The sequence below is a fragment of the Melospiza georgiana genome, chromosome 5 (genome assembly GCF_028018845.1).
Source record: "Melospiza georgiana isolate bMelGeo1 chromosome 5, bMelGeo1.pri, whole genome shotgun sequence".
Classification (NCBI taxonomy): Eukaryota; Metazoa; Chordata; class Aves; order Passeriformes; family Passerellidae; genus Melospiza; species Melospiza georgiana.
In genome coordinates this window covers 67,229,687-67,256,190 of record NC_080434.1, presented here as the reverse complement: position 1 = coordinate 67,256,190, position 26,504 = coordinate 67,229,687, and the positions used below count along the sequence as shown (strand labels likewise).

Below are 26,504 nucleotides of genomic sequence, written 5' to 3'. Positions count from 1 at the left end.
GAGTAGATGCTGCTGTCAGGACAGCTGGGATGGAGAAAGGCTGGGAAAGCTCTTGTGAAATATTTGTTTGTATGTTTGGTTTGCACCAAAAATGTTTCCCACTGCTTTTTGTTGCCAAATTCCCAGTGGTTGATGGGGATATAATCACCCAGGGACCCGTGGTTGATTCATGACTGGAATACATTCTGCTGCTTCCACAGTTGGCCCAATCAGTAGGAAAAAGTAAATATAACCTAGATTTTTGTGTCTTTTTTCTCTAATTCAGCTTATCTGGCCCATCTCCATGGCAGCACATTTCTCTCAGATTTACTCTCTTCAGTGGAAGTGTTGGAATTTTGGGTTACACTTGAATGAATAAATTTATGTTGGTGGTTGGAATCATGGAATCATTCAGGCTGGAAAAAAACCTCCAAGATCATTGAGTCCAGCCATGAACCAGCCCCACCATGCTTAGCACCAGAGTGTCCTCACGTGCCTCATCCACACATTTCTGTGCAGTTCCAGGGGTGGTGACACCACCAGCTCCCTGTTCCAGCACCTGCCAACCCTTTCCAGGCAGAGATTTTCCCTAAGATCCTTTCTAAACGTCCTCTGGTGCAGCCTGAGGTCACTTCAGGGGTTCTGTGCACAGGAGGGTGGTGGCCTGAACTCCACAGACACAGGGGGACGTGGGGTGGGAGGGTTGGATCCCCATGGAATTGTGTCTGTGTCCTGTCCCTTGCCAGCATTCCCCAGCCCTGACCCTGCCCCAAACCAGACCAGAACTGAAGGGCAGAATGGATTAATCACATTTTTGAAAAGAACCACATCATCACAGCTTTTAATTAAGTAATATTCATTTTATACATTTAATTTTATGATGCTGCTGATAAAGGAATGTCTTCGAAACAAATTACTCTTTCATAAACCTGTTAAATTTGTTTTTAAGTGGTAGAGGCCATTGGGTATGTGTGGTATGAGCCAGTAACAGTGCTGATATTTAATCCACTTTCCAAAATTGATGGAAGAATAATTGAGACCCTTTTGGAACCCTTTAAGGAAGAGCTGTACTCCCTACAGATACCAATGGGGCAAACACATCAGAAATTAATATTGCCATTAATGGAATGGTGACTTGGCACTTAGAAAGGGTAAAGTTTAATTAGTTCCTTACCAGCTGGGCTCCCTCCCTTCCTAGTGACAAACTCTTGGTTGGTGACACTCTCACCCTTGGCTTTTCCCATCCAGGTTTGGCCAGGTGGGATGTTCTCCACATGACCTCTGAACTGTGCTCTGTTTTTCAGGATCCCTGGCTCTGTGGTTTGGAAGCAGCTTCTGAGTACCTGAGGAAGCAGGAGCAGGACCTGGAGGGTGTGCAGGCTCCCAGGTGTCCCAGGGGCAGGCAGGGACAGCTCTCCAGGACCTGGGAGCTCCTCCAGCCCTGCTCCCCACCAGCAGCACCATTCCGTAGAGCTGGTCCCTGGCATGCCTCCCTGCTGAAGGACATGCACCTGAAACCTTGGGGTGCTGCTGAGCTGAAGGACATGCACCTGAAACCTTGGGGTGCTGCTGAGCTGCAGGATGTGCAGCTGAAACCTTGGGGTGCTGCTGAGCTGAAGGACATGCACCTGAAACCTTGGGGTGCTGCTGAGCTGAAGGACATGCACCTGAAACCTTGGGGTGCTGCTGAGCTGAAGGACATGCACCTGAAACCTTGGGGTGCTGCTGAGCTGCAGGATGTGCAGCTGAAACCTTGGGGTGCTGCTGAGCTGCAGGATGTGCAGCAGCCACAGGAGATGCAGCTGAAACCGTGGAACACTGCTAACCTAAAGGACGTGCAGCTGAAGCTCTACAGTGCTGCTGAGCCTCAGGAGATGCAGCTGAAACCCTGGAACACTGCTGACTTGCAGGACATGCAGCTGAAGCTCTACAGTGCTGCTGACCTGCAGGAAGTGCACCTGAAACCTTCTGGTGCTGCTGATCTGAAAGACATGCAGCTGAAGCCCTGCAATGCTGCTGACCTGAAGTCCTGGAATGCTGCTGATCTGCAGGATGTGCAGCTGAAACCTTGGGGTGCTGCTGAGCTGCAGGACATGCACCTGAAGTCCTGGAATACTGCTGACTTGCAGGACATGCAGCTGAAGCCTTTCAGTGCTGCTGAGCTGCAGGACATGCAGCTGAAGCCCTGCAATGCTGCTGACCTGCAGGACATGCACCTGAAACCCTGCAGTACTGCTGAGCCACAGAAGATGCAGCTGAAGCCCTGGAACACTGCTGACCTAAAGGATGTGCACCTGAAGCTCTACCGTGCTGCTGAGCTGCAGGATGTGCAGCTGAAACCTTCTAGTGCTGCTGAGCTGCAGGACATGCAGCTGAAGCCCTGCAATGCTGCTGAGCTGCAGGACATGCAGCTGAAGCCCTGCAGTACTGCTGAGCCAGAGAAGATGCAGCTGAAGTCCTGGAACACTGCTGACCTGCAGGATGTGCACCTGAAGCCCTGCAGTGCTGCTGAGCCACAGGAGATGCACCCAAAGCCCTGGAACACTGCTGAGCTACAAGTGCACACCCAGCAGGCAGCCATGGGGCACCCCAGTGCCAGGGCAGAGCCCTGTGCCCCTCTGGCACAGCACCCCCGTGCAGGGAGCCCTGCAGCTGCCCCCCCTGCCCATGGGGAGCTGGGCAAGCCCAGCACCTCCCTCACCCTGTGCTCCCAGGGCCTGGCACACAGCCCCAGCCTGGCCAGCATCCTGCTTGGGCAGCACAGGCTGGGCACAGAGCCCTGGCACAGAGCTGGGGGTGCTGCTGAGGCTCCTGCTGCCTCTGCTGCCAGGGCTGCAGCTCCTCAGGAGCCAGCCCAGCAGCCTGGGAGCATCCAGGCTGGCAAGGGACAAACCCTGAGTGCCAGGCAGCCCCAGCTCCTGCCTGCACCTCTGGGGCACAGACACAGTGCCAGGGAGCTCAGCCAGGAAACAAAGCCATCCATGGAACCTCCCCCTCTGAGCCCATCCCTGCAGGAGGAGATCCCACCTGGGCACACCCAGCCCCGGGAGATCCCACCTGGGCACACCCAGGCCCAGGAGATCCCACCTGGGCACACCCAGCTCCAGGAGATCCCCCCTGGGCACAGCCAGCCCTGGGAGATCCCACCTGGGCACACCCAGCTCCAGGAGATCCCACCTGGGCACACCCAGCCCCGGGAGATCCCACCTGGGCACAGCCAGCTCCAGGAGATCCCCCCTGGGCACAGCCAGCTCCAAGAGATCCCCCCTGGGCACAGCCAGCTCCAGGAGAGCTCAGAGGGCCCAGGAGCAGCTGCACAAAGGGGTTTGCTGAAGGGCCCCAGTGAGGTGTTGGCTGAGGGGAGGAAAAGCCCTGAGGAGCCACCTCTGGTTCCAGAAGAGGCTGTGAGGGAGCAGATGGGTCCTGCTCACCCTTCACCTGCAGATGAAGCTTTGTCCACCATTCCAGAAGAGGCTGTGAGGGAGCACGTGGTTCCTGCTCACCCTTCACCTGCAGATGAAGCTTTGTCCACCATTCCAGAAGAGGCTGTGAGGGGGCAGATGGGTCCTGCTCACCCTTCACCTGCAGATGAAGCTTTGTCCACCATTCCAGAAGAGGCTGTGAGGGAGCAGATGGGTCCTGCTCACCCTTTACCTGCAGATGAAGCTTTATGCACCATGCCTGAAGCTCCCTCATCACCAGTGAAGAGATTCCTGAGCTGTGTGCACATCACCCTCTCCTCCAGGGCCCATCACCCCAGTGCCAGCAGTGCTGGGAATGGGATCAAGGTGTGGGACAAACCTCCAGAGAAGGCTCAGACAGTGACTTTACAAGCAGCTCCAGAATCTTCAGTGGGAGGTGTTCCTAAATCCCCTCGTGCTGAGGGCATTCCTAGCTCAGCTCAGCCTGTGGCAGGTCCCAGCCAGCTGCTTTCCCCCAGGCAGGAGCTGCAGGGCAGGGCCAGAGCCCGGCTCACACAGGGCATCCCCAGCTCTGCCACACCTGCCAGAAGGACTTCTGATGCTGCCACCCAGATCACCACGGAGAGTCCCAGCAAAGCCACGTTCTCAGCAGAAATCTGTGTGGATCCCCACGAGGGGGGAAGTGCTGCCCTGCAGCCATCACTCCCCAGTGCTCCTGGAGCTCCTGGGACTGCAGCTCCACCCCACAAGGCCCCTGAAGCCCCTGGGACTGCAGCTCCACCCCACAAGGCCCCCGGAGCTCCTGGGACTGCAGCTCCACCCCACAAGGCCCCCGGAGCTCCTGGGACTGCAGCTCCAGCCCACACGGAGATTCCCCCCTTCCCAAGGCAGCCTGGTGAGCAAATTCCTGTCTTACAGGTGTCTGTGCTCTTGAATCTGCACAAGGTCAGGTACTGATAAATGTGAAAGCCCAAAACCAGCTTTTTTGTGGAAATAACATCCTTGAGATAATTGAGGTATTTGAAGTTGCTCAACCCTTAAACTTGTGGTTTTCAGCCCTGTCAGGAGGGGTTTGTGTGGAAACAGTTGGGATTCAGTTCAGGTTTCTCTAGAATTGAATTCTTTTTGTCCAAATGTGGTTGGAGAATATTTTCTGATGTTTGTGTGTAGATGGTTTGATTTGGTTCACTTGGAGTACAGTGAGAGCTGGGTCTGATTACTGATTTACTCTCTACTCAAGATAGCACTAAAAAATCAGAGGGAAATGTGCACATTGCTGCTTTTAATGGAATAAAACAGCAAACTGCAGGGTTTGGGGTGTCTGTCAGCAGGGGGATGTGGATGTTCACAGGATTTCCCACCCCAGTGGTGTGTGGTACTGGGGGTCTGTTGTTGCTTTTATAGACTTGAGGGACACATCCCTGCTCCTTTAAAGGGATTCCCTCGGGCTGGGATCAGCTGGGAGCTCTGTGGGTACAGGAGATGTTTCTGTAAGTCACTGTTTGCCACCCTGATCACATTTTTAATATTGAATAGGAGATGCTGTTTTTCCAGGTAAGGGATGTAACCTTCTACTTGTGGGTGGGGATTAAAAAATCCAATTAATTTAATTTAGCTAATGAAATAGCAATTTAACTTAATTTAGCTAATGAAATAGCAATCCCTGTTGCTGAAGAACAGGGTACTCCTCAGGCTGGAGCAGCAGGAGCACCCTGAGCAGCTTGCCCAGGCCCTGCCCTGCTGCATGAGAGGTTTCCAGCCTGGCTGCTGCTCACTGTTTGCCTTGTCCCTGCAGCCCAGCCCCTGCTGCTGCCCTACAAGCCCTCAGGAAGCTCTGGCATGTACTATGTGCCTTTCCAGAGAGCAGGAGCCAGCGTGGAGCCCAGCACAGCCAGCTCGCACTCAGGTACTGCACCCCTGCCCAGGCTGGATGGGTGTTCTGTGCTGAATTACCTGTGAGCCATGAGGGCAGCTCCTGCCTGCAGCCTCTGCTCTCCTTCTGGGGTGCAAGGGGGATCTTTTCCACTCTGGCAGTGAAAAGGAGCAGAACTCAGTGTTCACAGCCTGAGCATCCCTTGCTTTGCTCTGGGAATTGCTGCTCACTTGGCATCCTTGCAGAGCTCTGCCACTCTTGCTGCAAAGCATGGACCACTGGGTTTAGTACAAGTTTTCACAGGTTTTTATTACAGGTTATCACAGGTTTTATTTGCAGGTTGGTTTCACTCAGAGCTTTCTAACATCCAAAGCTTGGTCTGTAGACAAAACTCACGTTGAGAGATTCCAGTTCCTGAATTGCAGCAGTGGTGACCAAGGGCTCAGGCTGATCCAACAGTGCCCAGATCAATCACTGCAGCCACAAATTGTGCTGGCCATGGTTTAGGTGTTCCTGCTCTTGACCTTTTTCAAGTTTATCTGGGGAATCGTGTCCAAAATGAGGGAAACAAATGTGATGCAAATCTGTTGTTTTGCAGAAATGATGATGCCATATATAAAAATTCACTATGCAAATGAAGCAGCACAAGGTTCTAGGAGAACGTACAGCAGGATGGAAAAATACATTTTGTTTTTCCCAGTCCCTGCTGCTCCCAGGGCTCAGCTCAGGGGGAGCTGAGGGATCTGAGTGCAGGAAATCCATGGGATGTAACCAGGTGGGGTTGGCAGCGATGAGAAATTGGTGGGGACAGTTCTAGGTTTGTAACCCTGAGACAGGGATAGGATCATGGAGTCATGGAATGGTTGGGTTGGAAGGACTTTGAAGATCATCCCATTCCTCCCTGCCATGGCAGAGACACCTCCCACTGTGCCAGGCTGCTCCAAGCCCCATCCAGCCTTGCCTGGGGCACTGCCAGGGCTCCTGATTGCTGATTGTCTTGGTTTGGAAAGACCGGAGTCTGCTAAGGAAGGCAGGAGAAATGGAGAATGTAAACCCTTCCCACTCCTCCCAATTGCTATAAATTTTAAATTAAGGGGCTCTCAGGCAAAAATATGGGAGCAGGAGATAGCAGTTCTTTAATACGGAAAAGAAAAAAAAAGAATAAAAGGATAAAATTAACAATGCAGTACACTAGAACAACACTGCCAGAGTCAGAACCCAACCTGACCCTGTGGGTCAGGGTGTTGGTGGCAGTCCCATTGGAAATGTGGCTCAGCCCTCCTGCAGTGTCAGGGGTGGTTCTGTTGGAGCAAGGGGGATCTGTAGAGAAGGATGTATTCTTCCTCTGAAGATCCAGTGGAAGGAGAGGCAGCTGCTGCTCCTCTGGGGAATCCCATGGAGAAGCCGTGCTGGTGTCTCAAAACCTCTGGATTATATCTGGGTAGCAATGCTTAGCTCCTCCCTCTGGGCTCACATCTCACACTGGGATGCTGTAGTTCTTATCAGTCATGCAGTGACATTCAATAGCTGTTATCAGCAGATGTCCCCTCCTGAGGGAGGTGTCACTCAAAGAGAGAGATAAAGCAAACTGCCCACTTGACAAAAGATAACCTGCCGTACAGATGGTAATGGAAAACATCTTGCATTGCAGTCTTCAACACTGGTTCATTGTGGCATTTGTGTGCCTGCTGTCCCTGGTTGCTGTTTTACTCACTCTGCTCTCTCTGTGCAGGCTCAGAGGATGCTCCTGCTCCAGGGATCCTGGCCCAGGTGCTGGCTCTGGGGGATGAGCCCCCTGCAGCCAGGGCAGCTGCCCAGCACACAGGGACAGTCCATGGGCACTGGCCTAAGCTGGCCTGGGCTGAGGGGCACAGGACACCGCTGGAACAGTCTGCAGGTAATGAGAATGTGGATTTGATTTTGTAATTGTTTCTCTGTGTTCATACATGTGGAGGAAGTCAGAGCAGAAGATTTGACATTTCAGGATCCGTGGTTCCGGTGACATTGCTGGGTCTGCCAGAAAATGCTGGATTTGACTCAGTTTTCTCTTCCTGTCTTTCTGCTGATAGAATCCAGGTTTCTCTGGCAGGCTCTGGACTCTGCATCCCTGCAGTGTCCCAGGCCAGGCTGCACAGGGCTGGGAGCAGCCTGGGACAGTGGGAGGTGTCCCTGCCGTGGCAGGGGTGGCACTGGATGGGATTTCAGATCCCTCCAACACAGCCCATTGCAGGATTCCGTGGAAAACTTGGCCATCAGTATTTGATGGCATTCCTGTGTCTCCAGGGATTGTCAGGAATTCCCTGAGGCTGCAGCCATTGGGGATTCCTTGAGCAGGGAGGTCATTCTGCCCCTGCCCTGGGCACTGGTGAGGGCACACCTCGAGTGCTGTGCCCAGCCCTGGCCCCTCAGTTTGAGATGTTTGAGCCCATCCAGAGGGGGCTGGAGAGGGGCTGGGAGCACAAACCCTGTGAGGAGCACCTGAGGGAGCTGGGGGTGCTCAGCTGGAGAAAAGGAGACTCAGGGGTGCCCCCATGACTCTGCACAGCCCCTGAAAGGTGCCTGTGCTCAGCTGGGGCTGGGCTCTGTCTGCAGGAACCGACACAACCAGAGCACACAGCCTCGAGCTGTGCCAAGGGAAACACAGGTGGGATAGCAGGAAAAGGTTTTTACAGAAAGGTGATAAAGTTCTGGAATGTTCTGCCCAGGGAGGTGGTGGAGTCACCATCCCTAGGGGTGTTTAACAAAGCCTGGATGTGGCACTGGGTGCCAGTGTCTGGCAGAGGTGTTGGGGCTGGGTTGGACTTGATGATCTTGAAGGTCTCTTCCAACCTGGTGATTCTGTGAGCTGGGCTGGGGCTGTCCCTGCCCAGGGACACTCTGCTGTCCTGTGATGTCACATCAGGTTCCTCTGTGCCCTGCGTGTCCTGGAGCTGCAGCTCAGTGTGCTGCTGTCCCTGCCCCTGTCCTGCCCTGTCTTATCCCTGTCCCTGTCCCTGCCCCTGTCCTGCCCTGTCTTGTCCCTGTCCCTGCCCTGCCCCTGTCCCTGCCTGGCTGGAGGAGCTGCCCTGCAGCAGGGTCAGGGTTTGCCCTGTCCTGTCCCTGTCCCATCCCTGTCCTGTCCCTGCCTGGCTGGAGGAGCTGCCCTGCAGCAGGGTCAGGGTTTGTCCCCCAGTCTCTGTGTGCTGAGGGTGCTGCCCCAGGGGGATCAGGCTGGGCCCAGCCCTGGGTGCCTCGCTGGCTCTGGTGGTGGCAGCAGCTGGAATGATCCTCGTGGGCACTTTGTACAGCACAAACTGATGTGAGTGCCTGATGCACTTCTGGGTTTTCATCCCTGCACACAGGTGGCTGCAGCCACACCACTCCTGGGGGCTGCATCTCTGCTGTCCTGATGGTTCCTGTCCTGATGTGGTGATAGGGTTTCCATCTGATTATTTCCATTTTTCACTTGAGGTTGGGTTTTTTTCTTTGAAGCTTTCCCTCTCAGAATGGAGAGATTTTGATGTTTCCAGAAGACAATTTTTATTTGCACAGGAAAATTTCAATGATTATGTAAGGCTGCCACATCAATAACCTGGATAAAAATGAGAGGAGAACAAAAGTGTTAACATAAAATTATCTCCTAACATTTTTATTGCTATAATGGTCTAAAGGCCCAGGTAAGAAAAGAACTGTAAGGAGAAAGAATATTTTGTGAAGGTAGCCAGTGCAGCTGGAACTTTAAAGAATCTTTCAGAAGAAAGACTTGCATGTCTTAAATCTTCCCTGACTTCTTCAACCATATTTTTAGATGATCTAATAAAAGATTACCTCTACCCACAGAGCTTGTCTAGAGCTTAAAATTATGCAAGTTATGTATTCTTTTTTAAAAAAGTTTCTCTATACAAACTTATTTTTATTTTTTGCCTGTTTACATTCCTTCCATTTCTTGGTAACTTTCTAAAAAGCCAGGAATAGCAAAGTTCTGCCTGGCATTCCCAAGCCTGATCTCATTTGTCAGGAGGATGTGGAGGAAGCCTCTTACACAAGTTTATAAACATTGCCCTTGTATGGGAAGAAAAATTCCTGCACTTCCAGAGTTAGTGGGGCTGGGCCTGGCTGCAGCATCTGTGATCTGTGTGTTCCACCACAGCCCCTGTGCTGGGCAGGGAGGAGATGCAAGCACCCAGTCCTTTCTACAAAAATCACAAGGCACATTTTAAAAGTGGGCAGGTTTTACATTATATTAAAAATCACTTTAAAGCTGTTTTGCAGAGCGATCCTGGCTCGTGCTGGGTGTGTTTCATGGGTGGCCAGGGCATCCCCATCCCTGGCAGTGTCCAGGGCCTGGCTGGATGGGAATTGGGGCACCCTGGGGTAGTGGGAGGTGTCCCTACCCGTGGCACTGGATGGGCTTTGAGGTCCCTTCCATGGCTCTAACAAAGGCTCAGTTCAGGGTTGGTCAGGGCAGTTCCGTGAGATGGAATTGGTGGAGTGAATTCTTCCCCAGATTCACTTGGATGGAATATTCTCTTGGATTCCACGTTTCAAAAGATAGAAAACATTTGTTTATGTGATTTTAATAATGCTCAAACCTGATCTCCCAGTTCACTGGGTTTGGGAATGAGCTTGGTGATCCTGCTTTTAATCCTTTGTGGTGTTTCGGGAGTTTTAGCATGAAAATCCTGCACTTGAAGCAGAGCAGTGAAACATCCCTGTGTTTTGTGTCTTGCAGAGCTCCCGGCTGGTTCTCAGTGTGCAGAACCCTCCCGTGGTGTCCCTGAGCCCCGTGCCATGCCCACCAGGCAGCGCTGCAGCCAGCATGCCAGGGAGCCCTGCAGGGCCCGGGCTGCAGCTGGGCACGCTGCCCTGGGCACAGCAGGGCACTTCTTTGCCCTCCCTGCAGAGGCTGACGACAGCAGGAGCGAGGAGCTGAGTGCCAGGGGCTCCTTTGGGCACGGGGCAGCTGGCACGGGGCTGCACCAGGGCACTGCTGGCACCGATCCTGCCCCACGGGGCCCAGCTGCTCCCCTGCAGGACAGCCTGGGGAAGGCACCACAGCAAAGGGGCCACGCCAGGGGCGGCCTGGACGAGCTGTGGCTGAGGTTCCTGGAGCGCCAGGGCACGCAGCAGCAGCAGCAGCAGCTCAGGAGGAACGGGGAGCTGAGCCTCGTGCAGCGCCTGGACCGGCTGGCCAGGCTCCTGCAGAACCCCATCAGGCACACCCTGGCACCCACAGCTGCTGGGGAGAGGGCTCCTGAGCAGGAAATGCAGGGGAGGGAGCAGCCAGAACCTGGGCTGGCAGGAAAAGCCAGGTCTGGGAGCAGCACGGAGCCAAGGGGAGCACGAGCGGGACAGAGGCCACGTGTGAGCCATGGCAGCAGCAGCCCCGGGGAGCCCAGGCTGGGGCAGAAGGTGATCCAGCACCTGAGCAGGATCCTGGAGGAGCAGCAGCCCCTGGGCAGCATCCTGGAGAAGCAGCAGCACCTGGGCATGCCAAGTGACAGCTCCTCAGAGAGCAGGCTGAGCGGGGAGCCCAGCAGCTGCAGCACCTCTGCGTGGGACACGGGGACAGGGCTGGACACCTCCCCTGCCTCTGGGAGCAGCAGCTCCCTGTCCCTGTCCACCATTGACACAGCCAGGCTGCTCCAGGCCTTTGGGCAGCACAGGGTGGCCCCAAGCACCGACGCCCCCAGCCCAGCCCCACAGCTGTCCCCAGAGCTGTCCCCGAGGCTGGCCCGGCTGTACCGTGCCATCAGCCAGCAGAAGAGGCGCTCTGAGAAGTGGCAGGAGCACAGTGGAGGAGCAGGGACTGCAGGATGTCCCCAGGGAGCTGCTCAGAGCCTCGGGAAGGGACAGCAGAGCCAGGTAAGAGCCCCCTGAGCCCAGCACTGCCCCATCCCCATGGGAACCCCAACTGCTGCCAGCTCTGTGAGCTGGGAACCTCTGAGAGTCTCTGGGAACCTCTGAGAGTCACTGGGACCCTCTGAGAGTCACTGGGAACCACTGGGAATCTCAGCATCGCTGGGAACCTCTGGGAATCACTGGGAACCTCTGGGAACCACTGGGAGTCACTGGGAATCTCTGAGAGTCACTGGGAATCACTGGAATATCTGAGAGTCTCTGGGAATCTCTAGGAATCACTGCAAATCTCTGAGAATCTCTGGGAATCAATCACTGGGAATACTTAGGAATCACTGGGAGTCACTGGGAATCTCAGAATCACAGAATTTCTGGGAATCACTGGTTTGCATGGGAGGCTTCTGCCTTCCATGGGGCAGCCCCAGCTGGGGTCTGAGTGTGCAGGAGCCAGGGCAGCAGCTCAGGCTGGCACACACCCCCTGGGCTTGTATTCCCTGTCTGCATTCCCTTGGGAACAGCTCCATCCCGAGCCAGGGCAGCAGCTCAGGCTGGCACACACCCCTGGGTGTGCCCTCCTTGTCCCCATTCCCTTGGGAACAGATCCTGGTGTCCCAGTCCCTGGGAACAGATACCTGCAGGCTCAGTGAGGTTCTAAATCTGATGGAAATTGCAGCCAGGACATCCCTGGGCAAGGCTCCATACAATTATTGGAGTTGCCCTGCTGCTGGGCTTGTAAAAATCTGTGAATTGTTTTGTCTGGCTGGTTGTGAGGTTTTTCTTTTTAAAGAGTGAGAATTCCAGGTGAGAGCTCTGCAGTGCAGCTGTCTGAAAGGGGAGGGAATAATTCCTTCAGGTGAATTCGGCTGTTGCCCTTGGCAGGAGAAATGGAAATGTTCTTAACTGGGACTCAGCCTGGATTTGGTGATTTTAGTAAGGAATTAGTTCAGGGGTTCTGTGATCCACAGGAATGCTGAAAAGTACAGAACAAGTGAGGAATATTGAATTACTTCTTTCATTTTTTTGTATTTCCAGATGAAAGTGGAACTGGCATCATTACTACCAGATTTAATTAAAATTACTATTTTATTTTATAGAAACAGTTCCAAGTCTGTTTGTCAAATAAGCCAGTGAATTATGAAATAATTTAAAAGAATGCAAATAATGAAATTAATCTAGGGAAGAAACAATCTTTTTGAAGGTGAAGAATGGTTAGAAAATATTTTATTTAATATTTTTATTCATAACATTTATTTGAAGGTAAAATAAAACTGTTCTGAACTATGTAGTTTTAGGACTATTAACCAGAACACCAGCATTAGGATCCAACATTTCTGGCACAGTTGTAGAATTCAGAAGATGATTTTATTCCACGTTCCATTCACAAGATTAATTTTTCAGGGTCTGTTGAATCTTAAACCCGAATCTGATTTTTTAACGTGTTAAATCACCTGTGAGATGACAAATGGAATTACTGCTATGGGGAATGAACCCTTTAAAGGCTCATTGAACCCCCATGGCTTTAGAAACTCACATTTTTTATCTGCTGGTGAAATATCCTTTTTAAAAAATCCATTTGAAGACATACATGAGCCCCCTCAAATAAGGGGTGAGAGAAGATAGATGGCAAAATAGCAAATTGAATTCAAAATTCTGATTTTGGTCATTTCTGGGCTGTTTTGCCCAGGCTGGGTGGCTGCTGCTGGGCAATGCTGCAGGGAAGGGCAGATTTGGGGTTTTTCTCCCTGGTTTGACACGTTTTTGCCAAGCACATAATTCAAATTCACACATTCAGATGTTCACAAATTCACAATTCAGATGTTCACATGCTCTGTTATCTGAAAGGAAATCCATATCCATGCATGTGGGCAGTGCCTCTCCTGGAGCTGGGATAGTTACAGGAAATTAAAGAAGAGCAGGTTTATGAGAGCCAGAATGGCCTCCTTCTAGTATTTAGTTTTGTTTGGGTGATAGAGCTGTAGTAAAGGGAATAAAGAGGCCTCTGCATTCCCATGGCCTCCTTCTAGTATTTAGTTTTGTTTGAGGTGATAGAGCTGCAGGAAAGGAGAATAAAGGGGCTGGTGTTGGGGGTGACTCACAGCACACCAGGTAATTTTCTCCAGGTTGCTGATTGCAGCTCTGTAATTAGAGCTGGAGCTCAGGGGAGCTGTGGGCACTGTCAGGGTGTGCTGGGAGCCTGGAGAGCCAAGGTTGGGACAGCCTTCCTGCTTTTAATGGCTTTGTTAATTGCAATCAGTGTGTGATCTGCAAGCTGTGTCCAGCCCTGCAGCTTTCACACCTGGCTTGGTGGCAGTGAAGGTGTGACACTCCCCTCAGCCCTGCTCCTTCCATGTCCCTCCTGTTTCTTGGATTTCTGGAGCTGAATTTCTCCCACCTGCAGGACTCTGTGGTGAGGATCACAGGGTGAGGGAGCTTCCCCTGTTTTGAAAGGGTTTTGCCTGCTCCTCCTCCCAGGGAACAATTCCTAATTCCCAAGGTCCCATCCATCCCTGCCCTCAGCCATTCCCTGGCTCCTGTCCCTCCATCCTTGTTCCCAGTCTCTCTGCAGCTCTCCTGGAGCCCCCTCTGAGCTCTCCCTTCAGCTGAACAGCCCCAGGTGGGTTGGAGGATGCCCAGTGCTGTCCTGACTGATGCCAGCAAGCTCTTCCCACAGAAATAGTGTGTTTTTATAAAGTAAATAATGTGCTTTTCAATGATGTACCAAAGCAGGCTGCTGGAAGAGCACGGGGTGGAGCCAGGGCTGGGATTTGTGAGAGCAGGGGGACAGCTCAGCCTGGGCTCAGCATTAACAACAACGAGGGAAAAGCAATGACTGCTTTCTGTTTAGATGCTGTGTGCTGCTGTTTGGGTTGGAATCTCAGGAATTCCTGTTCCCTTACCTGTTTTGTAGAGCACCATGCCCTTCTCAGACTCCACCTGTGCCAGCAGCAGCTCCTGGGGGCCCAGCTGTGCCCTGAGCCACAAGAGACGGGCTCGGATGCTGAACAAAGGGATCCAGGCAGGTGAGGCCCTGAATCCCACACCTCCCTGGGCTCCTCCTGCCTCTCCTGCTTCGGAACCTGTTTTCCACACTCTGGGTGTTCTGGGGATGGCTCTGTACAGGCAGCACCCTCCAAATTCACTCCAGATGCTGGCAGGGAAGGGTGATGTGTTTAGTGAAGGTGAGCTGTTTAATTGCCCTTCTTGGGCTGCTTTAAAAACCAGTTTTCTCACTTGTAAGTTTATTAACCTCAGCTTCTGCTCCATTCCAATGGCAAAGGTGAGCTGCCTTTTTTTATCTATTGTTTTTCCCCGAGACATCTGTTCCTCCCAGAATGGGTTTTGTAGGCATATGCTATTTCAGAAGGCAACTGCAGTGTTCTGTGTTCTTCCTGGGAATATTTTGGGTGTTAAATTCTATTTCAGTCCCGAGCTGCTCCTGGCCTGGTGCAGTTCTGCAGTTGGGTTTTTTCTGGTGGCAATTAGCAGTTTCTTCATTGCTTTCATTTCCACGCCAACTCCCCATCATCACATTGAGTAATGGCCCTGGTTTATTCATCAGATACAGCAATTATTTATTTATTCCTGCTTGTGTGCAAGCAGATTGAACCAGGGAAGGATTTTCATAGGGCAGAGTTAATTCCAGTTGAATTCCCACCCCCAGATAAATTAATATTTTGCTTGGGGTATTTGGTTTTAATTTCCCTCAGATTATCAAGCAGTAACATAACTGGAAACTCTCCTTGCTTTGGGGAAGTGTAAAATAGAAATGTGAAAGGTTTGGACTGTTGGGGGTGGGTGAAGGATGTGATTCCTCACTCCTGGCTGGAATGGGGTCATTCTCTGCCCTGGCACACGGGACTGAGGTGTCTCTCCTTGGTTTCCATTGCAGGGGACCTGGAGATCGTCAGCAGTGCCACCAAGAGGAACACTCGGGATGTGGGGGTGACCTTCCCCACGCCCAGGAGCAGCCAGCAGCTGTGGGAGCCCCCTGGGCAGGGCCAGGGCACAGCCTGGCAGCAGCCCCGGGCACAGCCGGGCAGGATCCTGACAGACACACGGACCAGGAGGAGCAGGCTGCACTTCCAGCAAGGTCAGCATCCAGGGCAGGGCTGGGGACACCTGGGACAGGGCTGGGGACATCCAGGGCAGGGCTGGGGACACCTGGGCAGGCCTGGGGACAGCCAGGGCTGTGTCACAGCCTGTGGTGGTGGCACACACACCCTGCCCCAAGAGCATCCTGTGCCAAGGGGCAGGAGCCACGAGAGCATGGCACACACACTGATCTATGGACAGACAGCTCTTCAGCTAATTACAGTTGAAAAGTGCTGTGTTTATTACAGCACTGGTACAAGCTGAATCATTTCTAAAGGTATGTGTGCTCTTGAGAGTCCAAACTTCCTTTTTGTCCCTTAACCTGTTGCTGTGCATTAAGCTTTGCAATAGGTTTGTGCATGTTTATTTATCACAATTAGTTCTGATCAGTAGAGAGCTCTCTGGTTGTCCATCCATCTCCTGTAGCTTTAGTTTTGGTTTCCATCTTGTTTTAAGGTCTAAGAGGCCCCTCTTATTTTCTTCTAGCTTGGAAGTTCATACTTTTCACCTTGTTGAGGCAGCTTTGTGAGCTGCAGGCTGTTGCAAGCACAGGTTTTTTACAAGCACAGCAAATGGATAGACTGCACAGACTAAACAATTCAGAGCAGCACACTTCACCTGAACCTGAAATGGGTTTCTAACCTCAGTTAATCCCTAACCTCATGTCTCAACACACACACAGCATGAGAGGGTGAAGGCACAGGGGGGTCCAGGCATGGAGTTCCGATGTGCTTTATTTCAGACAATGCTGAAGGGATCCAGGGGCCAGAGAAAAACACAAAGGACGGTCCAGGGTATAAATACAGGAGGAGGGAATCGGGGATCCAGTGGTCTGAGGGCTCAGGGGTGGTACAAAGGGAAGGGACTGACAGTGTTGTAGCATGGCAGAGTGGTAGAAATGCTGCAGATACCTCGAGGTGTCTCCTTCAGAAGGTGCTCAGAGTAAGGCCACCAGAACAGCATTTTTCAGGTCCATGCACACACAGACACACACACACAGATCAGCAGAGGAAGCACAGGAAGGGTCTCTGTAGGATGTATTCCAGTGAGGGTTTATTCCAAAGCATGCCAAAGGATCAGGGACAAATGGGGTGTGCACAGGTTCAAGTGTGGGGTCAGTGACCTGAGGGCACAGGGGTGGGCAAAGGGCAGCAACCTGCTGGGAGGGATGAGGGATGAGTAACTGGGGTGGGCAGGGTCAGCTGGCCCATGGGGGAGGCAATCTGATGTGGATTGGCAGTAGTGCTCAGAGCACCATGGGCTGAGTCCTCTCCATCAGCTCAGGTGGGGAAACTCTATGGTAGATCCTTCCAAGGCAAGGCAATCCCTGGGGGTTTCTCTGGGGGGAGGATTCAGAGGGTTCCACACAACAGGGGATGCCAGGGTGGATGGCAATAGGTTGCACAAACCAATGGGGTAATGGGGAAGGGAGAACTCTCTAGAACATGAACATGTAGGGAAGGCCAATGGGCAGGACAGAACTGGATAAATGGACACAGAGCTGCAGGGCACCCTGGGGGAAGTCTCTTTCCTCACCCTGAGCTGTGAGGAGTGCCCAGAGCCCGAGGTGCATCTCTCCAGGCCATTCCCACTGCCCTCTCCCTGGTGGGTTCATGGGTCTCCACAGAGCTGGCCCTGCCACAGCCTCCTCCTACTGGGATTTCATGGGAGTTAACCAAGCCCTGCCAGGGATTGCAGTGCTGGCTTCTGATGGCCATTTCAGCCATGGAACAGCTGTTACAGCAGGAAATGCACTCATTGGGGAGGAGTGAACAAGGTGGAGAGGTGGCAATCCTGTAGGTGCTTAACATGAACTTGTGAGACACAAAAGGTTCTGTTGAACTCTCAGTGCTGGTCACCAGCTTGTCCTTAATGTCTCATGCTCTGAGGCTTCCCAGGAAATTTTTCCAGAGCACTTGAGTGAAAACTGGGAAGAACACGACTGTTATTGAAAATTGCATTTTTAGGCTGCTGCTGGAGTCTCCTGACGTTTTCATTTATGTTTTTTGTCTCTTAAATTCCTGCCACTCTTCACAACGTCACAATTAAATGTTTAAAAATATTTCCCTTACTCATCACTGTTGTTGTTGTGGGGACTGATCATTCTCTCTCATAAGGGTTTAATTTAGAAAATTCAGAATATCTGCTCAGAATCCACATCATTGTGTGTGTAAACTGTGAGTAACTGAATTCCTGGAGACACGTTGAGCATTTGGGAGATGGAAAGCATTTGATCTTTTGAGCGTTTGGGAGATGGAAAGCATTTGATGTTCCAAAACATGGATGAAGAGCCACAGGGCTTAGGCCAGCAGAAAGGCTCCTTAGAAATGTGTGATTGCTGGTAAATAACTGTTCTTTCCATGGAGAGAAACCTGGAAAATGAAACCTGGGCCGTTCAAAGTGGTGTTTGCTAAAGACTTGCTGGGGAAGGAATTCTCTTGAACCTGCCCAAGGTGTTTCTCACAGAAATTCCCCAGGAATTCAGCTGCAGTGAGGGGTTGCTGCAGTGCTGGCACTGGCTGGGTTTAGTTGCAAACCTGGGCACTGCTGTGGTTTAACCCCAGGTCCTGCCCTTCTGAGGGATGTGGGACAGGATGGGAGGGTGAGAGTGGGGAAACCACTGGATTGGGATAGAAACAGGATAACAAGGAAAGGAAAAGCCACATAAGCACAGCCAGACAGGGAATTTATTCTCCACTTGGAGAATCCTGGAGTGGGTTGGGTTGGAAGGGACCTTAAATCCCACCCAGTGCCACCCCTGCCATGGCAGGGACACCTCCCACTGTCCCAGGCTGTCCAGCCTGGCCTTGGACACTGCCAGGGATCCAGGGGCAGCCACAACAAATCTGGGAATTCCTGTGCCAGTCTCTCCCCACCCTCCCAGGGAACAATTCCTGCCCCATATCTGGTGTAAACCTGCCCTCCTTCAGCTTCAGACCATTTCCCCTTGTCCCAGGTTCCTCTGCAGCCTCCTTGGAAGCCCCTGTAGGCACTGGAGGGACCCTGGAGAGCCCCTGCCCACTTTCCATCCCCAGGAGAGCTCCATTGTGCCTGGTGTGACCTGGGGGGGTCAAAGTACCATCATTCCAAGTGCTCCCCTTCCTCTTCCCTCAGCTCTGTTTCCTGACCATGATCTGGGATGGCCCTTGGGTCAGCTGGCATCCCCTCTCCTGGCTGTGTCCCCTCATTCCTGCAGGAATAAAGGACCATGGATTGGGATGGACAACAGGCACAGGAACTGCCTCAAATCTTCTTTCTCTCCCGTGCTCTTTTAACAGGGACTGCGTGGCTCATCCCAGCAGAGGACTTGGAATGTGAATCAAGGAAAGAAAACCAGTGCAGTGCCCCTCCTGGCCCTGGGCCAGCCTGGTTTGAGCCCTGGAGCAGCACAAAGCCCTGGAGAGAGCCCCTGAGGGAGAAGAACTGGGAGGAGCAGCCCAGGCTGGGCCAGGGAGCAGTGACAGCCCCGGGGGCTGGCAGGGGCCTGGGGCAGCCCCTGGGCAAGCTCACCCTGCAGGTGAGCCCACCCTGACCCAGGCACTGCTGGGGCACATCCTGGACTGCTCTGGCAGCCTGGCTTTCCCCAGGATCCTGCCCCAGGTTATTTCCCCAGTATTTGAATTGGTCTGGTGTTACAGGGGTTAAACCCCTTGGCTGCAGGAGCCAGGAGGTGTAGCTGACAGAACATTCCACCACGCTTGTTTCCACGCAGAAACAGTACTGAGGTGTACATTGCATGAGATCAAAATGAGTTTTTATTATTCTTTATTATTATTTTGGTTTTTTTTTCCTTTCTGGCCAGTTTATTTCCATGTTGTTAAAGCAGAGGCTCAGAGGCTGCTGGTGTTAAGGACAGGAGTTTTGTATTACACCCAATATTGTGATGGGATTTTTTCCATGCTCTGGGGTTGGTGGTGGGTGTTGTGGGTCTCCCCTGCAGCTGCCAGCCCCAGCTTGGTGTGTTGGTGTCCCCTCAGGAGGCGCTGGCCCTGCACCGCCCCGATTTCATCTCGCGCTCGGGGCAGCGCCTGCGGCACCTGCGGCTGCTCCGCGAGGAGAGGAGGCTGCACAAAGCCCAGAGGGAAAAGCTGCTGCCAGCCCAGGGGGAAACACTGCTGCCAGCCCAGAGGGAAACACTGCTGCCAGCCCAGAGGGACCAGCTCCTGCCAGCCCAGCAGCTGCTGCAGCCTGCAAGGAGGAGAAAAGACTGCAGGACTGCAAATCACCTGCTGTCCAACCGAGGTACTTCAGGGCTCTGCTTTGAATTCTTTGGTTTCATGAACCCCACATTGTGCTTTAGGGTGTGTTTATTTACTTTGTATTTCTCCTAAACTCATTACGGTTATTTAAGCCTGTTGTCTGTAAGATCTTTAAAGAGTTTTTTGTGAGAACTTCTACAAAACTTACAAAGGACTCAGATTGTTGCAGTAACAAACTCGTTCATCATTCCCTTCTCTCAAAATTTTCCATTCAGGTTTCCTGATGAGAGAAAAAAGAAGAGCAATTCCCAAGCATGAAATGTTTCAAAGATCTAAAAGGTAAAGTTCAGGGAATTTTATTTCAGGTGGATCAGTGCCCTGGGTGGGGAAGAGCTCTGAATCCTGTCTGCAGTCAAAGAACTGGGCATGCAAATAATTCAGCTTTTTCAGTGAAAAATGCAGGTGCCTTATCAGAGGGAGAAATGTCCTGCTTAGAAGTTCCAAAAAATAAAATAATTTTGGAAATAATTTCTGTAGCTAAACCTAGGATTCTGCTGCAGTGTCAGCCATCCACAGCAAACTGGGTCCCACATGGAGAGGGAATGGGCTGGGGGACACTGGAGCATCTGAGGAAGATCAGAAATTACCAAAGTGGGTAACTGGGGCAGCAGCAAGGCAGCATTCCCCAAAGCAAGAGGCTTTCTATAGAAATAATCACCCCAAGGGAATGCAGAGACATTTACCCTTGGAGAAACCACCTTAGGGTAGGGTTTGTGTTATTTCTGACTGCAGTAATTCATCTCTGCAGTGCCCAGCACAGTCCATGGATTTACCCTTGGAGCAGCTGAGCTGCAGAGGGGCCACGGGAAGGGATGGTGAAAAATGGGAGCTCACTGCAGCTGAATTTTGCTGTGAATGGGATGGGAAGTGCAGGGCCAGGAGCAGCAGAGGTGGCAGAGCCTGAAATAGTCCCAGGTTGGTGGGATGAGGCCTGAGCAGCCTGGTCCAGCCTTGGAATGGACCCTGCTTTGAGCAGCAGCTTGGTGGCCTGCTGAGGTTTCTGCCAACTTGGTTTTCCTGTGATTCCACTAAACACCTGCTGCAATACTATACAATAGTACAATATATAAAATAAACCTCTTGATGATTTTTAATGATTTTCATGATACATTTTAATGGTTTTTAGCATTTAAGAGTATTCTTAGGGTGTCTGGGGGAGGTGTCCCTGCCCATGGCAGGGGTGGCACTGGATGGGCTTGGAGGTTCCTTCCAACCCAAACCATTCCAGGATTGAAGGAAAACTTGGGGAAGCATCAGCAGAGGAGAATACAAAGCAGGGCAACACTACTGAAAGCAGTGGAATTTTGGAAATGCCTGAAAAGCTTCAGTGAGGTGGTGGCTGTGCTGAACTCCTGGCGTGGCTGGAGGGACATGGGGCTGTCCTGGGCTGGGGACATGGGAGACACTGAGCTCCAGCTGGGTCACCAGGGCAGGGCAGAGCTACAGGTGCTGCTCTGGGGAGGTGCTGGGGTGGGAGAGGGGCAGTTCCAGGGGCAGGAGAGGCATCCCAGGGGTAGCAGAGCCACCCCAGCGGCAGGAATTCCCAGGCTCAGTGCTGCTGTGGATTCCACAGTGGGACAGCAGCAAACTGCAAATGCATTTGTCGGGGATGTGCTTGGCCAGCAGCCCTTAGGGGTGTGGGGCTAAAGCAGAGGGTGTGTGTTCCAGTAAAGCAGATGGGACTCAGTTTCTTCATGCCCATATTAAAATAAATAAATAAGTAAAGCAAATATATAAATATAACAAATAATGTAAAAATAGAAATAAATATACATAAGCTCACATTTATACAGTTTATTAAGACATTGTGTTTTACTCTAATTGGTTAGTAACCTTAACACCCAATCTATTGGTTAGAAGGTGCTCGTGTGTGTGTATGTGTTAATGCTTTTTTTTCTTCAGATGTTTATGCTTTTTCTTTGTAAATTCTCATAGGACAGATCTTTTGTTATTACTTTTTCCTTTACAAGAATAAGTTGTTATGCAGACTTGATTCTCAATCTAATTTTTTTCACATGAAAACTTACAAGCTGGCTACTAGTTTAGCTAAAGTAACAGGGCCTAAACCATATTTTATAGGGCTTTTCTAATATTTCTCCTTGTGTACAGCAGCTGTGGTTTTTAGTGTCAGGCAGTTTCAAATCTCTGTTTTTGCCTTTCCTGTCCCTTTAGGATGTACGAGCAGCTCCCTGAGGTGAGGAGGAAGAGGGAGGAGGAGCGGAGGAGGCAGGAGTACAGCTCCTACCGCCTGAGGGCTCAGCTCTACAAAACTGTGAGTGTGCCCCGGTCACAATGGACAAAGACACCTGTTCTTCATGCAGAATAGCCAAACCTCTGTTCATAGCTCATATTTTATTATATTAATATGTATAATAAAATATATTACATACATATATATATACACTAGGTATATTTTTATCTATTAAAATATATATTCTATATATTTTAATATATTTATATAACATATTATATTTTTATATCTTGTAAATATTTATTTTGATATAAAATATATATTTTGATATATAAATATAGATATAATATGGAAGGTATATAATATTTCTATTATATATTTATCTTTATATAATTAAATATTATAATACATATTATAATAGAATATATAATATATTCTAACACATATAATATAATATAATATAATATAATATAATATAATATAATATAATATAATATAATATAATATAATATAATATAATATAAGTATTCTATTATTTAAATATATATTTTATTATATTTATATGGCTATCAGAAGGCACCATGCCTGGATCTAACTGGTCAGCAGTTCAGTGAAGCTCAGCTCACTGGCTGGCAATGGCTGCTGTAGGTGTCCATCAAACCTTTCTCTTTCCAGCTATGTTCACATTCTTGTCTCCTGGGGAGGGAATGTTTCACAGGGGTAGAACTTTCCTCCCCACAGGTGTGAGCTGTCTTCTCACAAGAATAGATTGTTTTGCTAACTAATTCTCGCTATTGTAATTCTTATCTCAGAGTAACAAGGCCAGATTTTAGAAAGGTTTTTTTAATAAGGTTTTACCTGTATGTGACACCCCTCCCCTCTGGAGCACCAGGTTCCCTCAGAGGGTCCCAGACACAGGGATCTGCTGAGGGATGTCTGTTCGAAAAGCAAAGTGTCTGCTGAGGAAGGCAGGAGCCTCCCCTGAAATGGAAAATGTAAACCTCTCCCTCTGAATTATTGTGATTTGAAATTAAGGGGCTCTTAGGCAAAGATATGGGAATAGGAATAACAGTTCTTTAACAGGAAAATTAAAAATACAAATGCAATAGTACAAAACAACCCTGCCAGAGTGAGACCATGCCCTGTCCCCCTGTGTGTCAGGGCGGTGTCCCAGCCCCATCCCATGGGGGCTCAGCCCTCCTGCAGTGCCAGCTGTGGCTCTGCTGCAGCAGGGATCCTGCACAAGGGGGGAGTTTTCCTCTGCAGCTCCAGGGCTGCTGCAGATGGGCCTGGGCTCCCTCTGGCAATGCAGGGCAGCAGAAAGCTGCTCCTCTGGCAATGCAGGGGGCAAAGGCTGCTGTGTGTCCCAAAGCTTGGATTGGATCCAGGTAGGAATGCTTGGCTCCTCCCCTGGGCGGAGCATCTCCCCATGGGGTGGTGGAATTGGATCAGCCCTGCAGGGACACTCACTGGCCATGGACAGCAGATAATTAATAATTAATGGCCCATTAACAGAAGATAATTAATAATTAACAGCCCACAAACAGCAGAGATCTCCTGGAGGGAGGATTGGCTGTGGAAGAGATGAAGAGAACTGCCCCATGAGCAGCAGATACCTGCCCCAGCTCTGACAGGTGGCAGTAGAATACACACTTATCTTACATCCCAGGAAAGGAGGGAAGAGCTGGGTTCTGCCCAGAGGACAGCCTGCCGCTGTGGCTGTCCCTCCTGGCCGTGCTGTAGGGACAGGATGTGCCTGGATCCATTCAGGGAAAGGCCTGCCAGGGGCTGGAAACAAATCTGGGCTCCCCTTTTCATCCCACACCTTCCTGTGCCATGGCAAGGAAGAGGCAGAGCAGGCCAGAAGCAAAAATCAGATTTTGGAGCCATTTTGTCTGGGTGTAAATGGTTCTTCCATGTGCACATCCATGGAGGGGTTGGCCCCAAACCCACCCATCTGCCCCAGCTCTGACAGGAGGAATGCACTCCCCAGCCACACCTCACAACCCAGGGCACTGCAGTCCAGTGCTGGGGCTGCCCAGGTGTGCTCCATTCATCAGCCAAGCTCTGCTGCACCTTTCCTTTCCTGAAATCCTCCCATCCCACGGAAAAATGGCTCAGAAGGTGGTGCTGGTGAAATGATACAAACCAGGGCTTGTGCAGGCCCTGGGGTGCAACAGAGGGGTCTTGGAGCACATCCCAGAAGGACAAGTGTCCTTGAGACTGCTGGACTTGCTCTCCTGTGCCCTGGCTGTAGATAGAATTGCTCAGGGAATTCCCAGCCATGCCTAGCAAAGCCTGGAGTCACCTTTGATTTATCCAGGCTAGAGCCTGCAGTCCTGGTGGAGGGTTACCTCTGAGGGTTCCAGCAGTTTCTGTTTGCCCACCACTGGCCCTGCTCAGCCAGGACCCCTCTCTGGGAAGCTGTGGGATGAACCAGTGTCCCTGAGCATGGGCAGGCTCTGAAACTAAAACTGGCCTTTTCTTTAAACTCTGGGTGTTAAACTTGCACTCCAGTTTTAGTGTTAAACTCCTGGAGTATTCCAGAGCTGGAGTAACAGGCTTGGCTGTTTGTTGGGAGCAGCAGTCATTGGATTTTGGAAGCCAGCACTTGTAATGTGTTCTGTAAAACATCTTCCTACTCTAATCTGGGGAATTTACCACTAGAAAGACTTTAATTTGTTGCTATACTTGAGCAGGGTATTTTCAGGACATTTTTTTTCTCTGGTCTGAGAATTCCAGATGCTGGTATAGTAAAGTTTGGGGAATTAATGAGTTCTGGCAGTCACTGACTTGGAGTGGCAGAGTGGGCTGGAAGCAGGGAGGAAATAGGATCAGAACTTTTGCACATAAATATGGGTTTGATTGGAAGGGAGGTGATGATTCATGGCAGTAAATAATTGCAGTGCTTTAGTTCTCCCTGCTGGCGCAGAAGAGCTGCTGTAAATCAGGGAATGGTTTGGTGAGGATGGCACCAGCTTCTGGGTGAGGCTCATTGTGCCTGAAAATCAACCACAGATTCTGTGGAATGGCTCCAAAAATGAGACAGAGCTGGTCTCAAGGCATTTCTGTGACAGTTTGGGGCAGCTCACTGACAGGAAAAGAGAATAATAAAAAGTTTTATTGGCACTGAGTGAGGGGGAAACAACATGGGCCCACCTAGAACTGGAGCCATAAAAATCCCTGGGCTGGAGTGCACAGACATCCTTATCTGTGAAATTGTTCAATACTTCTCTTTGTTAAGATAGCAAAGTTATTTTTATCACAGGGTGCACGTGGATCTGGGCTGATGCTCTGTCCCAGCAGCCCTTTGCTTTTGTGCTTTCAATTTCAAATAGAGCATAAAATCATCCCAGTCAGATCAGGGGACAGGGAGTGCCCTGGAATTTTGCACTCTGTAGTGGGGACAGACTCTGATCTGATGGTAGCAGCAATCAGAACTTTCAGCCACACTGGAGCAAAAATGAATTTTCTGAGTTTGTCAGATGCAGATTTGTTCTAATGCTGAGGCTCTTCCACGAGGGGGAGCGAGTTTGTGATGCCAGTGAATTGGAGAGAGCTGCTGGAAGGAGCAGCAGCTCATGGGTATTCCCCCTGCTGGATTCCACAGCAATCTGTGCGGAGAACCTGTGCTCAGCCTTGTTAATTTCAAAGCACCAAACTCACCCGTGTCCCTCTGTTTTTCCCTCAGAGCACAGAGAACCTGTCCTCACCATTTTCAATTTCCAGAGCACTAAACTCACCCGTGTCCCTCTGTTTCCCCTCAGAGCACAGAGAACCTGTGCTCAGCCTTGTTAATTCCAAAGCACCAAACTCACCCATGTCCCTCTGTTTTTCCCTCATAGTACAGAGAACCTGTGCTCAACATTTTGAATTTCCAAAGCACCAAACTCACCCGTGTCCCTCTGTTTTTCCCTCATAGTACAGAGAACCTGTGCTCACCATTTTCAATTTCCAAAGCACTAAACTCACCCATGTCCCTCTGTTTTCCTCTCAGAGCACAGAGAACCTGTGCTCAGCATTGTGAATTTCCAAAGCACTAAACTCACCCATGTCCCTCTGTTTTCCTCTCAGAACACAGAGAACCTGTGCTCAGCGTTGTTAATTTCCAAAGCACCAAAACTCACCCATTTCCCTCTGTTTTTCCCCCAGAAGATCACCAGCCGTGTCCTGGGGAAGAAGGTGTCCTGGAGCTGACCTCAGCCAGCCTGGGCTGGCACACACAGCCCTGGCACAGGAGAAGGCACTAAATGCTTCTGCAGCCCCACTTTGTGCTCTTGGCTCCCTTCTGTGCTCGCTGCTCCTGCCCTATGTAAGAATCAGGGATTTGGGGGAGTGTCAGGGTTTTAAATAAATAGCTGGGGTTTTATAGTGGTGTTAGGCACTTCAGAGGAAACACAGTCTGGAAAAACTTGGTTCATAACATATTTATAACTCCCTGATTGGAATAGCAGTTTTATATATTTATTTTCAACGGGTTTTAACGCGGATTTTTAGATTTTTTAAAATTTCTGTCTCAATGTAGAAAATTCACTTGTTATGTTTTGTACTTCAATAAAACAGCTGAGTTGTTTTAACTGCTGCAGCTGTGTTTGTGTAGGGACCAGGAGGGGCAGAGCAGAGACACTTGTGGTGCTGCTGGTGGGAGCTTTCAGGGCTTTCCTGGGAGAATCCCTGTTTTATTTGATGCTTTGTCCTGCCAGGGTCCCTGGCTGTGCCCTGGGCCAGCATCACTGAAAAGATACAGGGCAGAGAGGAGGTTTATGAAGTGCTCAAGCCTCAGTTTCTTCTGATCATCACTGAGCAGTTCATAGGATGGATAAACAGGAAAAGAGATCTGAGGAAAACAG

At 50.7% G+C, this 26,504-nt stretch overlaps 1 protein-coding gene across 2 annotated transcripts in view; it reads left to right on the top strand.

Moving 5' to 3' along the window:
- Positions 1-26,231, top strand: part of ALMS1 (ALMS1 centrosome and basal body associated protein) — a 55,402-nt gene extending 29,171 nt beyond the window's left edge. The window contains exons 8-18 of one of the 2 annotated variants that reach the window (XM_058024917.1): positions 1,284-4,296; positions 5,197-5,307; positions 7,007-7,171; positions 9,986-11,118; positions 14,021-14,132; positions 15,002-15,202; positions 18,483-18,721; positions 19,182-19,446; positions 19,679-19,742; positions 21,636-21,735; positions 25,810-26,231. In XM_058024917.1, the coding sequence (XP_057880900.1) occupies positions 1,284-4,296; positions 5,197-5,307; positions 7,007-7,171; positions 9,986-11,118; positions 14,021-14,132; positions 15,002-15,202; positions 18,483-18,721; positions 19,182-19,446; positions 19,679-19,742; positions 21,636-21,735; positions 25,810-25,851 (5,445 nt within the window). In that variant the 3' untranslated portion in view covers positions 25,852-26,231. Of the gene's footprint in view, positions 1-1,283; positions 4,297-5,196; positions 5,308-7,006; positions 7,172-9,985; positions 11,119-14,020; positions 14,133-15,001; positions 15,203-18,482; positions 18,722-19,181; positions 19,447-19,678; positions 19,743-21,635; positions 21,736-25,806 lie in introns of both variants that reach the window. The other variant, XM_058024916.1, reaches the window with a different exon arrangement.
- The last annotated feature ends 273 nt before the right edge of the window (positions 26,232-26,504 follow it).